General features: G+C 47.7%; 2 protein-coding genes across 7 annotated transcripts in view; one reads left to right on the top strand and one right to left on the bottom strand.

Annotated features, from left to right (window-relative positions):
- Positions 1-16,864, top strand: part of hdac5 (histone deacetylase 5) — a 120,834-nt gene extending 103,970 nt beyond the window's left edge. For all 6 annotated transcript variants that reach the window (XM_061711060.1, XM_061711059.1, XM_061711057.1 and 3 more), the window contains 11 exons: positions 2,538-2,587; positions 2,673-2,780; positions 2,867-2,922; positions 3,013-3,100; positions 3,584-3,703; positions 6,362-6,459; positions 7,396-7,514; positions 7,897-8,030; positions 9,656-9,737; positions 9,821-10,019; positions 11,085-16,864. In XM_061711060.1, coding sequence (XP_061567044.1) covers positions 2,538-2,587; positions 2,673-2,780; positions 2,867-2,922; positions 3,013-3,100; positions 3,584-3,703; positions 6,362-6,459; positions 7,396-7,514; positions 7,897-8,030; positions 9,656-9,737; positions 9,821-10,019; positions 11,085-11,124 — 1,094 coding nt within the window. In that variant the 3' untranslated portion in view covers positions 11,125-16,864. The remainder of the gene's footprint in view (positions 1-2,537; positions 2,588-2,672; positions 2,781-2,866; positions 2,923-3,012; positions 3,101-3,583; positions 3,704-6,361; positions 6,460-7,395; positions 7,515-7,896; positions 8,031-9,655; positions 9,738-9,820; positions 10,020-11,084) is intronic.
- Positions 14,379-15,383, bottom strand: LOC133421598 (uncharacterized). Its single transcript, XM_061711250.1, has 2 exons — positions 15,367-15,383; positions 14,379-14,976 (listed from the first exon to the last, which is right to left on the bottom strand). Exons 1-2 carry the CDS (start codon positions 15,381-15,383, stop codon positions 14,379-14,381), a joined length of 615 nt encoding a protein of 204 aa, XP_061567234.1.
- Positions 16,865-17,668: the final 804 nt, after the last annotated feature.

Here is a 17,668-nt window from a genome sequence, read left to right as displayed (position 1 = left end):
TTTCCACCACGCTTCCTCCACACTTCCACCACGCTTCCACCACGCTTCCTCCACGCTTCCACCACGCTTCCTCCACACTTCCACCATGCTTCCACCGCACTTCCACCACGCTTCCTCCACACTTCCACCACACTTCCACCACACTTCCACCACACTTCCACCGCACTTCCATCACGCTTCCACCACACTTTCACCGTGCTTCCTCCACACTTCCACTGTGCTTCCTCCACACTTCCACCACGCTTCCACCACACTTCCACCGCACTTCCACCACATTTCCACCACACTTCTACCGCACTTCCACCACGCTTCCACCACACTTCCACCGCGCTTCCTCCACACTTCCACCACACTTCCACCGCACTTCCACCACGCTTCCTCCATGCTTCCACCACACTTCCACCGCACTTCCACCACACTTCCACCACACTTCCACCATGCTTCCTCCACACTTCCACCGCGCTTCCTCCACACTTCCACCACACTTCCACCGCACTTCCACTGCACTTCCTCCACACTTCCACCACACTTCCACCACACTTCCACCGCGCTTCCTCCACATTTCCACCACACTTCCACCGCACTTCCACCACGCTTCCACCACACTTACACCGCACTTCCTCCACACTTCCACCACACTTCCACCGCACTTCCACCACGCTTCCTCCATGCTTCCACCACACTTCCACCGCACTTCCACCACACTTCCACCACACTTCCACCATGCTTCCTCCACACTTCCACCACGCTTCCACCACACTTCCACCGCGCTTCCTCCACACTTCCACCACACTTCCACCGCACTTCCACCGCGCTTCCTCCACACTTCCACCACACTTCCACCGCGCTTCCTCCACATTTCCACCACACTTCTACCGCACTTCCACCACGCTTCCACCACACTTCCACCACACTTCCTCCACACTTCCACCACGCTTCCACCACACTTCCACCATGCTTCCTCCACACTTCCACTACACTTCCACCACACTTCAACCACACTTCCACCATGCTTCCTCCACACTTCCACCACACTTCCACCGCGCTTCAACCACACTTCCACTGCACTTCCACCACACTTCCTCCACGCTTCCACCACACTTCCACCGCATTTCCACCACACTTCCACCGTGCTTCCTCCACACTTTCCTCCACACTTCCATCGTGCTTCCTCCACACTTCCACCTCACTTCCACCGCACTTCCACCACGCTTCCACCACACTTCCTCCACGCTTCCACCACACTTCCACGACGCTTCCACCACACTTCCGCCATGCTTCCACCACGCTTCCTCCATGCTTCCATCACACTTCCACCACGCTTCCTCCACGCTTCCACCACACTTCCACCATGCTTCTTCCACACTTCCACCACGCTTCCACCACACTTCCTAAACGCTTCCACCACACTTCCACCATGCTTCCACCATGCTTCCTACACGCTTCCACCACACTTCCACCGCGCTTCCTCCACACTTCCACCGCGCTTCCTCCACACTTCCACCGTGCTTCCTCCGCACTCCCACCACGCTTCCACCACGCTTCCACTGCACTTCCACCACACTTCCTCCACGCTTCCACCACACTTCCACCGCACTTCCACCACGCTTCCACCACACTTCCACCGTGCTTCCTCCACACTTTCCTCCACACTTCTATCGTGCTTCCCCCACACTTCCACCGCACTTCCACCTCGCTTCCTCCATGCTTTCACCACACTTCCACCGCACTTCCACCACGCTTCCACCACACTTCCTCCACGCTTCCTCCGCACTCCCACCACGCTTCCACCACACTTCCACCGCACTTCCACCACGCTTCCACCACACTTCCGCCATGCTTCCACCACGCTTCCTCCATGTTTCCATCACACTTCCACCACGCTTCCACCACGCTTCCTCCACGCTTCCACCACACTTCCACCATGCTTCTTCCACACTTCCACCACGCTTCCACCACACTTCCTAAAGGCTTCCACCACACTTCCACCATGCTTCCTACACGCTTTCACCACACTTCCACCGCGCTTCCTCCACACTTCCACCGTGCTTCCTCCGCACTCCCACCACGCTTCCACCACACTTCCACCGCACTTCCACCACGCTTCCTCCACACTTCCACCACACTTCCACCGCACTTCCACCACACTTCCACCACACTATCACCGCACTTCCACCACGCTTCCACCACACTTCCACCGCGCTTCCTCCACACTTCCACCGTTCTTCCTCCACGCTTCCACCACACTTCCACCGCACTTCCACCACGCTTCCTCCATGCTTCCACTGCACTTCCACCACGCTTCGACCACACTTCCTCCACACTTCCACCACACTTCCACCATGCTTCCTCCACACTTCCACCACGCTTCCTCCACGCTTCCACCACACTTCCTCCACGCTTCCACCGCGCTTCCTCCACGCTTCAAACCAAAGTTCTGCCAGTGTTCCTCCTGTGAACTGATGTGGTGTTGTTGCTAATGAGAACCGGTCATTGTGAGTGTGAGCATCATGCATTAGTGCCTCCTGTTTCCTCAGGTCCCATCAGCCAGAAGATGTACGCCGTTCTTCCCTGCGGAGGGATCGGGGTGAGGCTCCGTCACGTGCATGCTGCTCCATGTTTGTTCTTCTGTCGGTGCCCGAGTCCCGGTCTGAGAGCTGTGCTCCCTGCAGGTGGACAGCGACACCGTGTGGAACGAGATGCACTCGTCTGCAGCGGTGCGCATGGCGGTCGGGTCGGTCATCGAGCTGGCATTCAAGGTGGCTGCAGGGGAGCTCAAGGTAAAAGTCCAGAGACACCAGTGAAGTCCTGCTGTGACTGTGGCCGTGACCTGAACCTTCACTCTGAGCATCTGTGTTTGAATTAGAACGGCTTCGCAGTGGTGCGTCCCCCCGGTCACCACGCTGAGGAGTCCACGGCCATGTCAGTACCTCCGCCCCGTCATTCCTGCAGGGCCACAAGTGGCACTCTCTTCCATGACCATGACACTCTTTTCTGTGTCTGTGTGCACAGGGGCTTTTGTTTCTTCAACTCAGTGGCCATTACTGCCAAGCTGCTGCAGCAGAAGCTGGGAGTGGGCAAGATCCTCATCGTGGACTGGGTGAGTAGCGCTGGGGCCCGGATCACCACCCTGGCAGCAGATTCTAGACTGGGGTCCCCTCCAGTAACGGCCATGTTTCCACCCCGTAACGGTGAATCGTACGTTGTGCACTGATGAAGCCCTTCATCACTGTCTGAAGGGCCACATGTTTCTGCTAGCTGCTTTCCTGATGTACCTGTGTAACGTTAGCAAAGCTATCATTCATCGGGGGGCCAGCAAAAAAAGAGACATTTGATGTGTCTTGACGTGAGATATTTGAGGCGTAGGCTTATTATTTATTAGGTATTCACCAATCAGCCGTAACATGGCGATCACTGGAGGCAGTGCGGGTAAACAGCCGTAACATGGTCTATTTACTCATTTCAAATTGGATTTAATTTTAATTCTGAATTAAAGAGGAATTTAACTTCCCATGTAAACGCACTGAATGTAGATTATTTTTCGCTGACCGTGTCTCTGTCCCCACTCTGACTTGTAATGCAGGACATTCACCATGGTAACGGCACCCAGCAGGCTTTCTACAGTGACCCCAACGTCCTCTACATTTCCCTCCACCGGTATGATGATGGAAACTTCTTCCCTGGCAGCGGAGCTCCAGAGGAGGTACGGACACACATGGAAGGAGGAGGGGACAAGCTGAGACACCTGTCCAGGTGCCTGACCGCACTGGCCAGAGTCTCGGGCCTTTTCTGGCATCACAACAGCTGAAATAACTCACTGATCCATGGTGTCAGTCAGCCGTTGGCAGGGATTGGGGGGGTAGAATAGAAAAGGAGACTACTTGATCTATCTTTGATCAGTCCACCAGTTCACAAGCACCAGCTGCATTCAGGGTCGCAATGATCACAAAAATGTCCATTATTTACCTGTTTGTTTCCCCTCGGTCCTGTCCCGTTTTGACAGGTTCCACCTCTTCGTCTTTGACCACGTCTTATGTACATATATGTTGGATTTTTGGGTAGCCAACGTTAAACGGTCAAATCCTAAAGTTCGGTGTCCTCATCACTTTAACCCTTGTACTGTCTTTGGGTCAAAATGACCTGATTCTCCTTCCTTCTTTCCTCCTGCTCTCTCCTTCCTTCTCCCTTCCTCTTTTCTCCCTTCTTTCCTTCCTTCCTTCTTTTCTCCCTTCCTTCCTTTTTTCCTCCCTTCTTTCTTTCTTTCTTTCTTTCTTTCTTTCTTTCTTTCTTTCTTTCTTTCTTTCTTTCTTTCTTTCTTTCTTTCTTTCTTTCCTTCTTTCCTTCTTTTCTCCCTTCCTTCCTTCTTTTTTCTCTTCCTTCCTTCTTTCCTTCCGTCCTTCTTTTCTCCCTTCCTTCCTTCTTTTTTCCCCTCGTACATTCTTTCCTTGTTTTCTCCTTTCCTTCATTCTTTTCTTTCTTTCTCCCTTCCTTCCTTCTTTTCTTTCTTCCTTCCTTCCTTCTTTTTTTCCTTCCTTCTTTCCTCCCTTCTTCCCTTCCTCTTTCCTTGACCCGAAGACAGCACAAGGGTTAATTTCACCAACAAATCCTGCCTTGAAGTCGGATCAAGTGTCAAGACTTTTGTATCTTCAAGCTTTGCTTCTTGTATTTCCAGCGTAGAAATATAGTACATATAAATATCAGGACCAAATATTAATGTCCATGGACCACTGGTTCTTGGGGTAACTGTACCAAATATTAATGTCCATGGACCACTGGTTCTTGGGGTAACTGTACCAAATATTAATGTCCATGGACCACTGGTTCTTGGTAACTGTACCAAATATTAATGTCCATGGACCACTGGTTCTTGGTAACTGTACCAAATATTAATGTCCATGGACCACTGGTTCTTGGTAACTGTACCAAATATTAATGTCCATGGACCACTGGTTCTTGGGGTAACTGTACCAAATATTAATGTTCATGGACCACTGGTTCTTGGTAACTGTACCAAATATTAATGTCCATGGACCACTGGTTCTTGGTAACTGTACCAAATATTAATGTCCATGGACCACTGGTTCTTGGTAACTGTACCAAATATTAATGTCCATGGACCACTGGTTCTTGGGGTAACTGTACCAAATATTAATGTCCATGGACCACTGGTTCTTGGGGTAACTGTACCAAATATTAATGTCCATGGACCACTGGTTCTTGTTAACTGTACCAAATATTAATGTCCATGGACCACTGGTTCTTGTTAACTGTACCAAATATTAATGTCCATGGACCACTGGTTCTTGTTAACTGTACCAAATATTAATGTCCATGGACCACTGGTTCTTGGTAACTGTACCAAATATTAATGTCCATGGACCACTGGTTCTTGGTAACTGTACCAAATATTAATGTCCATGGACCACTGGTTCTTGGTAACTGTACCAAATATTAATGTCCATGGACCACTGGTTCTTGGTAACTGTACCAAATATTAATGTCCATGGACCACTGGTTCTTGGTAACTGTACCAAATACTAATGTCCATGGACCACTGGTTCTTGGTAACTGTACCAAATATTAATGTCCATGGACCACTGGTTCTTGGGGTAACTGTACCAAATATTAATGTCCATGGACCACTGGTTCTTGGTAACTGTACCAAATATTAATGTCCATGGACCACTGGTTCTTGGTAACTGTACCAAATATTAATGTCCATGGACCACTGGTTCTTGGTAACTGTACCAAATATTAATGTCCATGGACCACTGGTTCTTGGTAACTGTACCAAATATTAATGTCCATGGACCACTGGTTCTTGGTAACTGTACCAAATATTAATGTCCATGGACCACTGGTTCTTGGTAACTGTACCAAATATTAATGTCCATGGACCACTGGTTCTTGGTAACTGTACCAAATATTAATGTCCATGGACCACTGGTTCTTGGTAACTGTACCAAATATTAATGTCCATGGACCACTGGTTCTTGGTAACTGTACCAAATACTAATGTCCATGGACCACTGGTTCTTGGTAACTGTACCAAATATTAATGTCCATGGACCACTGGTTCTTGGGGTAACTGTACCAAATATTAATGTCCATGGACCACTGGTTCTTGGTAACTGTACCAAATATTAATGTCCATGGACCACTGGTTCTTGGTAACTGTACCAAATATTAATGTCCATGGACCACTGGTTCTTGGTAACTGTACCAAATATTAATGTCCATGGACCACTGGTTCTTGGTAACTGTACGGGTCACTGTCAAGTCCAACTGACTTTAATTTAAGCCGAATGGCCAAATGGCTCCACGGGAACTTGTTCAGTGTCGTCATCTTTGATCCCTGCAGGTGGGGTCCGGGGCAGGTGTTGGCTTTAACGTGAACATCGCCTGGACGGGAGGGGTGGAGCCCCCTATGGGTGATGTGGAGTACCTCACCGCCTTCAGGTAAATATCAACCTGTAAATATATCTGATCTGTTGTAAAGACTGTAAAACTTAAGTGTAACATGGAAATATGTGAAAAAATACCAAAATGTGCATTAACCTGAAGTTTTGACCACAACTGTACGAAGGTTTTTTACTTTAATGGAGAAAGTTGTTTTTCAGTGAGGTTTCCCAGTAATGGGAAGTCATTCCAAGCCTTTTTGACTTTTATTCATACTTCAGAACTTGAAGAAATGAAAGTGCAGCTCAGTTTTACAGAGAAATTAGACTATTTCTTGTCTAAAATGCACAACACTCTCTAATAATGGTTCTGCAGAGTTCCAGACCTACATTTGTATTTTAAATTTTTATATTTTTTTTCGTCTTTATTCCGATTTTGAATCCGAATAGAATAATTTCACGATCATGTCGTGGCTCATTCCACTTTAAATTAATTCCGGTCTTTCTGCGGTGCTCGTTCCCTCTCCCGTCTGTCTCCATGACTCTTATATTCCGCGCTGGGCTGGTTTTCCAAACAAAGTTTCAAGATGCAGCACGCAGTAAACGCTGGTCAAGAGCAGAGACCATTTATTTAACAAATAGAAATCATTAAAAGAACAGATGGCAGGAAACATACACATTGTCAACTTTTCAAAGTTGTAGCGGCTAAGTTAGTTTTTCTTCCGGTAGACGTAACTTCCGGTAGTTTAACTTCCAGTCCCCCCCCTATCCAATCAGAACCTTCCCAACCCCCAGACCTGGAGAGGAATTGGAGAAAGATCATCAAACATGTTTTCCATGTAAACCTCAATTCGGAATTACTATTTCCATGTAAACTTGAAGGAAAATAGTTTAATTCTGAATGATTTAATTGGGAATAATTAATTCTGAATTAAAAACCATCATGTAACCGTGGCCAGTGTCCCAGAGCCTACAGTGCGTGAGTTTGTGTGTGCAGGAGTGTGGTGATGCCCGTGGCCCAGCAGTTCAGTCCAGATGTGGTCCTGGTGTCTGCAGGCTTCGACGCCGTGGAGGGCCACCAGTCTCCTCTGGGGGGCTACAACGTCTCGGCCAAGTGTGAGTCTCCTTGGAGAGCTCTGTAGTACAGGAGCAGACTTTCCCTCCACACTTCTCACGGTTGTCATTTTCACAGTGATCTAATTAAAACACAAAGTATTTCTTTTAATGCCATTTTTTTTAAAGATGACGTACAATTTGAGATGCACAATGTGACTTTTATTAAACACATGATATATCTTTTCTGTTTAAGGATTTAATTATTTTATTGCTTGAAATTGCGATTTTAATGACATAAAATTCCAACTTTATTCTCAAATTCACAATTTTCTTCCTACAAGTTAAATCTCCAAATCCATTTTTTGTGAAGTTCTTACTTAAATCTCCCGGTCCAACAGCAGAGAGTGTTTTTATTTCCGCGTTGTTCCTGATATGTGTGCAGGCTTCGGGCAGCTGACCCAGCTGCTGATGGGCCTGGCGGGGGGACGGGTGGTGATGGCGCTGGAGGGCGGTCACGACCTCACGGCCATCTGCGACGCGTCAGAGGCCTGCGTCTCTGCGCTGCTGGGAGAGCCGGTACGACACAAACACGGTGCCCATTCCCCATTGTGAGCGTCTAACGGTCCTCACGGCTCCCTTCCTCCACATGAAGGTCATGCAGGTCGTGAAGGTCATGCAGGCGGCCGCAGAGCCCAGTATTTGCCTCACGTATGAAAATGAAGTGAATGAGAGGTGAAAACGCATCAGGGATCTCCATGGCAACCAGAATGAACCCATTTCATTGATATGAGTCAAAGCTGTTGCAGCGTGATAGAAGATGTTAACCCTTGTACTGTCTTTGGGTCAAAATGACCTAATTCTCCTTCCTTCTTTCCTCCTGCTCGCTCTCTCCTTCCTTCCTTCCTTCCTTCCTTCCTTCCTTCCTTCCTTCCTTCCTTCCTTCCTTCCTTCCTTCCTTCCTTCCTTCCTTCCTTCCTTCCTTCCTTCCTTCCTTCCTTCCTTCCTTCCTTCCTTCCTTCCTTCCTTCCTTCCTTCCTTCCTTCCTTCCTTCCTTCCTTCCTTCCTTCCTTCCTTCCTTCCTTCCTTCCTTCTTTCCACCCTTCTTCCCTTCCTCCTTCCTTGACCTGAAGACAGCACAAGGGTTAAAAGTAGGGCTGTCAGTTTAGCGCGTTAATTAGATTAATTACTTACGCTGCTAATTAACGCATTGTGAAAATTAGCGCAATTAATTATGAGTGGCAAAATGCGTGAGTGTTTTAAATGTGTCCCATTGAGGGACCTGTAGTTCACTTGGCAGTAACAGGTCACTTCCCTCCTGCTGCTGGTCAAACTAACAAAGACCTGGACGACTCAGGGGAGACTCAGCAAATCTTTGCTGGGCCTTTGAACGGCAAGTTTATGTATAAAAAGAAAGAAGACGGGACTATCAACAAGAACGCAGTGATTTGTACATTTTGTAAAAAATAATGTTCCTCTCACCGGAGCTGCTCCAGCCTGAATTATCATTTAAACACTAAACATGTCCGGATAAGTTCCACTGTAAACGTTACAGGTACTGGTACTTGAATTGCTGTATTGAGTCAGCTTTAGTTTTAATTTTGAATTGAGAGTCTGCTTAAGTGCCTATTTGAGACTCAGCCTTATTTTATTTCTGAATTGTATTTATTTAACTGTATTTGCATTGCATTTTTGAATAATACACCTGGTCTAATTGGTTTGCTGATGTGCTTGAGCTTTTTCTTTTGAATTTCATTTATGAAACAAACTTCAACAATAAAAATGTGGATTTCAAATCTTCTCTTCTTAGTGTTTTCAATTGATTAGTCATGCACTGCAATTTTGTAATGTCCTAGAATTCTAATTCTTTATTTGGGGAGCTTTAGCAGATATGAGATTAAAATGTGATTAATTAATTATAAATCCTGTAATTAATTAGATTAATTTTTTTAATCGCCTGACAGAACTAGTTAAAAACTGAAACTCCTGGCGTCTTTGTTGTGAAGGTGGTTTCTCTGCAAGCGTCAGCTCTCACCTCACTAGGAGTCAGCTTCACTTCCTGTTCCGTTTCTGTCCCGCGGAGAAGAAAAGCTGCACACCGGGATGAAATCCGTTCACAAATCCAGCTAAAGTGAAGGAAAGCAGTCAGCCAAACGTGTGTGAGGGGTTTGTTTTGACACAGTCTTCCTTTTTGTCTGTCTCAGTGTGAATCTGTGTTTCCGTGGCCTCAAGAGCAGCCGTGTCCGAAAGCCTGCACCTCGCTGGAGAGAGTCATAGAGATCCAAAGTAAGAAGCTGCTACCTGAGCCGGACGATGCGCAGCAGCACGGCCTCGTCTTCCTCCTGAGACATCTGCCTTTGTCCCTTCAGGTACACACTGGTCCTGCCTGCAGAGTTTGCCTCAGACCAGTGGCCACTCGCCGATGGACGGGCCCCTGGGGGTCCAGGGCCCCCTGGGGGTCCAGGGCCAGTCGGAGAAGGACGAGGCGGAGACGGTCAGCGCCATGGCCTCCCTGAGCGTCGACGTGGAGCAGCCCGCTTCGGATCCTGCACACACGGAAACCAACAGGTCAGTCAGGCACCAAGGGCCAGGCCCAATCCCCCCCTAGTCCTACTTTTCAGCCCTGGTGTCCCAATTCCTCTTTGCATGTAGGGGTAGTGGGCATAACGAGGGTTAGGCCCAGTCCCAATCCCCCCCTAGTCCTACTTTTCAGCCCTACCCCTAAATTTTGCGTGTTCCCGTGAGGGTAGTGGTGTCCCAATTCCTCTTTGCATCTTGGGCTAGTGGACATAACGAGGGCTAGTGTGTATCAATCTAGCCCTACAGAGTGAGGGATTTCAGATACTGACTGAGTCCATGGACTCAGTCTTTCTGACACTCAGTCTTTCTGCCACTCAGTCTTTCTGACGCTCAGTGGGCGTAACCCACTGTGAAGTCGCATCTGTGACGTCATGTTCATTCCCTCTATTATTTAGGACAACTGGAAGTTTGTGTATTTATGTCTGAACAGAGCGTGGGCTCAGGTCAAGGCTTTTGCTCCACATTGTTTCTGATATATTTCCCGTGAGGACGTGGTGATAGTTTATAGTTTATAGTTTTATTTGGATCCCCATTAGCTGCAGCAAAACTGCAGCTATTCTTCCTGGGGTCCCACACATAATATACAATACAAGACAAAAATTAAAAGCAAACCTAAAGAGGTAGTTGAAGAAAAAGAAAAGAAACATAGAAAAGAAAAAAGTAAAAATAAAAGAAATTCTACTACAAAATATATTCTAGATTTCTGTCAAATAAGACCAGTGCTCCTTTTGACATTCACATTAAGGTGACAGTCATTCCGTTAAACATTTAGATATAATGCATTTACAATACAAAATCAAACCTTTAAATACCATCAACCAATTCAAACTATGTATAGTCATCGACAATGCGTTTAAGTTATAATCACTTATCGTAACTTGAACCCATGACCATTTTTAGTAAACCAATAGCCATTTAATAATAATTAAATAAGTTTTATATGTATTTATTTAAGAGATGTTTCTTTACTAATAATTTGAATTCTTTTATGCTAGTAGTTTGCTCAAAGTGTTTGGGAAGTAAGTGGGATGTTTCTGTTTGGAACTGTTCCAGGCCCTTGGAAGAGCCGATGGAGGAAGAGCCCGTCTTGTAAGAAGAGCTGGGACTAGAAGCACACAAAGACAGCTTCACCTTCTCCAGCACTTCTTCGTCCTCTTCCGTTTCCCCTCGGCCTGGTGTGCGTGCGTGTACGTGCACCCACGCCCCTGCAGGGCGGGGCTGCGGCCGTGGCCGAGGACCCGACGGAGGCCGGCGAAGACGGCGCGTCCCGCCAGGCCCTTGGATGCATCTCTCCTTCTGTGACGTGGGTTTTGGTTCGAGGAGGTGCAGACGCCTTGTCAGCATCAGAAACCAGTGGGGGGCGGGGCCTCAGCAAGGATGCATATCAAGTACCTTTGTACACTTCACTCCCCGTACACAGCGCCCACCGCCAAACTCCGTTTTGCATCCACACATTTCATCCCTGCTCCTCTGTTTCTGCCGAGGGACGGCGACTCTGGACACGTCTGCTTTTCCTGCCGGACCTCAAGCTGACGGCTGGTCTTCTTGTGCGTCCGGCGGGGCGTCAGAGAAGTGGTTGCCGAGCGGGACGGGTGACCACTGACAATGAACGGAGGAGGAGGAGGAGGAACTAGGTGCCTTTTTCTGACCACAGTAACAAACCATCCAATTAGAAACCACCAATCACTGCCGCAACACCTCAAGCAAAGCAAAGCCACCCATGGGGACTGAAGAAACACAGTGATGCGCACACAAACCCACACACTCACGCCGTCGTTGTTCCGGTGGCTCGCTCCACCACCAGTCTTTCTTTCTCCGTGTCTCTGGATGCCTTAGTTGGTCCCATGGCTGTCAGCGTGTGGCGAGGTCAGAGAGCATCATGAGGGCTGACACCACCACATTCTGCTCACTAGACTGACAACATTCACGGCGGGTTCCTCCCAACCAACGTTTGATTTGGAGAGAGAGAGTGAGAAGAAAAAGCCTCTAAAGTCATCACTACCAGCTGGAAAACTTTATTCTATTGAATGTAGTAACATTTAAAATAAGATGATTCCAGACTTTTCTAGGATGTGAGTCAGTGTTCATGGTTGTCCACACGTGTGGGGAAAGTGGTTCCACGTCAGGCCGTCAGGCCGTCAGGCCGTCAGGCCGTCAGTCCTCTCTCTCCCAGTCCCTCGCCTCCATCCTGGGATTGTGCAGCGTTTTTAAAACACCACAATGACCACCTTTCTTTGTTTGCTTGTTTGTTAATCGTTCTATTTCCTGTTTGGTGTGAATATTGTCCACCGGCCACATCACAACATATGCAGTGTGGCTCTTTTTCTATATCTGTACATACATATATGTATAAAATCTAAATTCTTTCTCTTTTTGTATAAAAAGGACAAAACTAGTAAGAGATATATATATATATATATATATATATATATATATAAATGGAGCTGAACAACCCCCAGGTGCTCTGGTACCGGTCCTGCGCTGCCCCCCTCAGGTAAACAGCAGGAAGTGCAGAGCTCCTTCATCACTGACTCATCTGCAGCACGAGTGGGAAAAAAGATGAACTGAAAAATAAGCTAATGAAAGGAGAAAACAACTGGCAGAGTTTGAATCTTTAACCCTTGTGCTGTCTTTGGGTCAAAATGACCCAATTCTTCTATCCTTCTTTCCTCCTGCTCTCTCCTTCTTCCTTTCCTCTTTTCCTCCTTTTTTACCCTCCTTTACTCTTTTCTTCCTACCTCCCCTTCGTCATTCGTTCCTTTATTACGGTACCTTCTTTGCTTTTCCTTCCTTCTTTCCTTATTTTTTCCATTCCTTCCTTCTTCCCTCTCTTCTTTCTTTCCTTTTCTCCCTTCCTTCCTCCCTCCCTTCTTTCCTTTTCTCCCTTCCTTCCATCTTTTCTCCTTTCCGTACTCCCTTTCCTTTTCTCCCTTCCTTCCATCTTTTCTCCCTTCCGTACTCCCTTTCCTACTTCCTTCCTTCTTTCCTTCTTTCTTCCTTACTTCCTTCTTTCCTTCCTTCCATCTTTTCTCTCTTCCTTCATTCCTTCTTTTCTCCCTCCCTCCTCCCTTGACCCAAAGACAGCACAAGGGTTAAACTTCACGTTTAATCAAAGGGAGCAGGAAGATGCCGCTGCTCGCCAAGCGCCGCGAGCACCGTTGACTGACGCGGCTCATGAACACGCTGGATATTAGCCCCCCCCCCCCGCCACGTCTGGACAAGACGGCGAGGAACAAAGACACCAGCTCCTGCAGCAGGTTGCAGCTACCATTAATGTTCCATGTGTTTCACATGCAGATGCCTTCGGTAAAAAGGGAGGAAAAATGTGCCAAATCTGCCGTTAGAGACACGGATGTTTACTCACCAAACCCTGGTGGACGCGTGCACCATTGTTAGCTTAGTTGAGTTTTAACGCAGTTTAAACCCAGACGTGGTGTCAGAACCCGCAGCTGAAGGTTCGCTCCGTCTCCGTTGATTTCTTACGCTTTTTCTCTCATGTGCACTTGAACCAGATACAGGTACATTTCAACAAATGAATTAGATGCGTATCTCAGTACGGACTTTTGTTCATACCTTCCCTCATTTAGCCCCCTGTGGTCCGAAACGCGGCGTTGATTACTGTTAGGAAGCTTGTCCAGCTCTCAGCATAAACAGGAAGAGGAAAGTCAAGAGAAGAGAGAACACCTGAGATGGACCCCCGACGTTTCCAGCCTCAGCCAGAGGTCCGGTTTAGTTACGGTTGTGTTAAAGCACAACTCGGTAATCTAATGCTGACCAACCGGTGCTGGAGGCCAGTCCAAGCGTAAACTAGCCACGATTAACGTCAGACCGACTGCAGCGCCTGCTGCTTTCCAGCTGGTATGTCAACACAGGAAATCAGTGAGAGCTAACATTCATAGAGTCTTGATTAACAGAGCAAGCAAGTCACAAACGGTGTTTGCTGCAGCTGCTTTAGTTGCAACACATGATCTGCAATGTTTTAAACCCATCAGTAGCATCTTCACTCTTTCAGTCGTGGCCTTTTCCACCAAACATGATCACTGAAGCTGCTGCAGTCACTGCAGTCTCTGCAGTCACAGCAGTTACAGCAGTCGCTGCAGTCACAGCAGTCTCTGCAGTCTCTGCAGTCACAGCAGTCTCTGCAGTCTCTGCAGTCACAGCAGTCTCTGCAGTCTCTGCAGTCACAGCAGTCGCGGCAGTCAGGTGAAGGGCAGTCAAGGGCAGTCTCTGCATTCGCTGAAGTCAAAGCAGTCTCTGCAGTCGCTGCAGTCACAGCAGTCTCTGCAGTCACAGCAGTCGCTGCAGTCTCTGCAGTCACAGCAGTCGCGGCAGTCAGGTGAAGGGCAGTCAAGGGCAGTCTCTGCATTCGCTGCAGTCAAAGCAGTCTCTGCAGTCGCTGCAGTCACAGCAGTCTCTGCAGTCACAGCAGTCTCTGCAGTCACAGCAGTCTCTGCAGTCACAGCAGTCGCTGCAGTCTCTGCAGTCACAGCAGTCGCAGCAGTCTCTGCAATCGCAGCAGTCGCTGCAGTCACTGCAGTCTCTGCATTCGCTGCAGTCAAAGCAGTCGCTGCAGTCACAGCTGTCGCTGCAGTCTCTGCAATCGCAGCAGTCGCTGCAGTCTCTGCAATTGCAGCAGTCGCTGCAGTCACAGCAGTCACTGCAGTCTCTGCAATCGCAGCAGTCGCTGCAGTTACAGCAGTCACTGCAGTCTCTGCAATCGCAGCAGTCGCTGCAGTCTCTGCAATCGCAGCAGTCGCTGCAGTCACAGCAATCGCTGCAGTCTCTGCAGTCGCTGCAGTCACAGCTGTTGTTGCAGTCACAGCAGTCTCTGCAGTCACAGCAGTCTCTGCAGTCGCTGCAGTCAAAACAGTCGCTGCAGTCTCTGCAGTCACAGCAGTCGCGGCAGTTGCTACAGTCACAGCAGTCGCTGCAGTCACAGCTGTCTCTGCAGTCACAAATGCCGGCCAGCGCTGGGAGGAGCTGCTACTCAGCTTCCTTTGATAGTTATAGCCCTTAAGAAGTTTGTCGAGCTGAACCAGGTGCAGCTGAACTCTCCCTCCTCCACCAGAGGCTCCTCAGTTCAGACGGGGGAAATATTTAAGGCGTGGCTTTGCTTTGCCACCTTAAATTACTGCAATAACTTTCCCCAAAACTGACAAATCACATGGTGCACAGTGGAGGCGGAGCTCAGGACCTGAACCGCTTACACCGAGAGGCTAACTCTGCTAAACAATGACTTCAAATCTCTTAACTTCATTTCCCAGGAACCTCTGCAGCGTTGCAGCTGCTACGTCTGTGGTCGGCACAGACAAGGACTCAGTGTTGCCATGGTCACAGCATCTCCTCTTTCATGATCCGTGAGGCTCCTCTGTGCTTTCTGACGAATGGAGTGAATAAACAGTTTTGATTGGTCTAAAGATTGATTGGCTGGTTGCCCTGTCTCTGAGGTATGTTTGTACTAATATAAACACTAAGGTGATTCCTGCATTAGTCCAGCAGCAGGTGATGCCAGGCCTGGCCCCGGAGGGTTGCTGGGGAAGAATGAGTTTAGGACTGGGAGAGGACGCGTGAAACGTGAGGCGCGTTTTCCGTTTCTCTGACGGAGATGAGTAGCGGGGGTGCAGACGAGCCAGCAGCCACTGCAACCATAGTCAGGGAGGCCATTCATGTCTAAATATTTCTACATTTTCCTCTAAATATTTTCACCTTGAGATATTCAAATACAGGTTGATTAAAGTGTGGACCCGTTGGGTGGATCTGGCCGTCAGTTCTGCCAACAGTAAAGTACTTAAGTACTTTGTTGGGACATTTGGGAGATTGTGGAGTGGAGCAGAGCTGATGCAGGACCGGACTCAGAACCCCGTGGTGATGAGACCAACGCGCTGCTGAACCGCTGCTAATGCTGCTAATAGGGGTCCAGCTGTGAGCACGGGTCCAGTTAGGGGTCCAGAGATGGTTCTGGATCAGTTCTGACGCTCAATTCCTCATGAAAACATCTAGAGATCATTTACAAATATGAAGTCATGATGTTAACAGGGTGGACAGATGTGGTTGTGTCTTCACTGTTGCTACTGCACACACACACACACACACACACACACACACACACACACACACACACACACACACACACACACACACACACACACACACACACACACACACACACACACACACACACACACACACACAGACTGTGTTTTTCCGTGCGTTGATGCGGTATATTTCTCGCCATGTTTGCTACTGTGTTGCTACTGGGGGGGACGTTTGGACTCGTGTGCGGCGCCTGCTCTCCATCTTTGACCTCCCCCTGTTTTTGGGGCAGGTGTTCTCTGTACCTTTTTTGGTCCGGCTGGCGACTGAAGCGGATCACAAGCACATTCCTGACTCTTCTCTGTCCGGCTGGCGTTCCTCCACTTGATTTCCCGTTGCAGCGATACGTGTCTAGTTCTGGCTGTGTCACATGTATATAAAGTGAATATATGTGTACACAATGTGCAATACACGCTATTCAAGCAATCTATTACTGTGACTAATATTGTTGATGAGAATTGTCACTCTTTGAGGTGTTCAGCCTTGTTTCCTCCTCGTCCGACTTCCTGTTGATGGTTCTGCTGCAGGAACTTAAAAAGGGAAGGTGACCGTTGTGATTCACACCTGTTGGACATTTTAATGAAGCCCTTTTTATATTTCTTTCACTGTAATGTTGTGATGTTGCTCCTGATGAAATGTTTTCTTTTTGTTTGTATTTGTTCTTTTGTTTGTTTGTTTTTTTTAAGTGGGCTTGTTGTTAAATTTGTCTGGAAATTCAATAAAGCAATTCACAGACCCTTGCAGTTGTCAGCACTCAAGTGGCCGTAGCGTGGAAGACCCTCAGTGGCCCGAGGCTGGAAAACTCTGAGGGAAAAGTTCATCACATGTCCGCGTTGTTGGTGAGAGAAGACATGAGTGTCCTCTAGTCCGGTCCTGCAGCTGCAGCTACAACTACTGGCCCTAACACACTAGAGTTACACTAACTAGAGGTTTACTAAACACTAACTAGAGGTTTACTGAGCACTAACTAGAGGTTTACTAACACTAACTAGAGGTTTACTAACACTAACTAGAGGTTTACTAACACTAACTAGAGGTTAACTAACACTAACTAGAGGTTTACTAAACACTAACTAGAGGTTTACTAACACTAACTACAGGTTTACTGACACTAACTAGAGGTTTACTAAACACTAACTAGAGGTTTACTAACACTAACTAGAGGTTTACTAACACTAACTAGAGGTTTACTAACACTAACTAGAGGTTAACTAACACTAACTAGAGGTTTACTAAACACTAACTAGAGGTTTACTAACACTAACTACAGGTTTACTGACACTAACTAGAGGTTTACTAAACACTAACTAGAGGTTTACTTACACTAACTAGAGGTTTACTAACACTAACTAGAGGTTTACTAACACTAGCTAGAGGTTTACTAAACACTAACTATAGGCTTTACTAAACAGAAAGGTTTTAAGTTTAGTTTTAAAGGTGGAGGTGGTGTCAGCCTCCTTGACCCAGATTGGAAGTTGGTTCCATAGTAGTGGTGCCTGATAGCAGAACGCCCGCCCTCCAAATCTACATTTGGATACTCTAGG

Source organism: Cololabis saira, chromosome 21, assembly GCF_033807715.1.
Source record: "Cololabis saira isolate AMF1-May2022 chromosome 21, fColSai1.1, whole genome shotgun sequence".
Taxonomy (NCBI): Eukaryota; Metazoa; Chordata; class Actinopteri; order Beloniformes; family Belonidae; genus Cololabis; species Cololabis saira.
The sequence above is the reverse complement of the archived record's forward strand: the minus strand, read 5'-3'. Positions and strand labels throughout refer to the sequence as shown.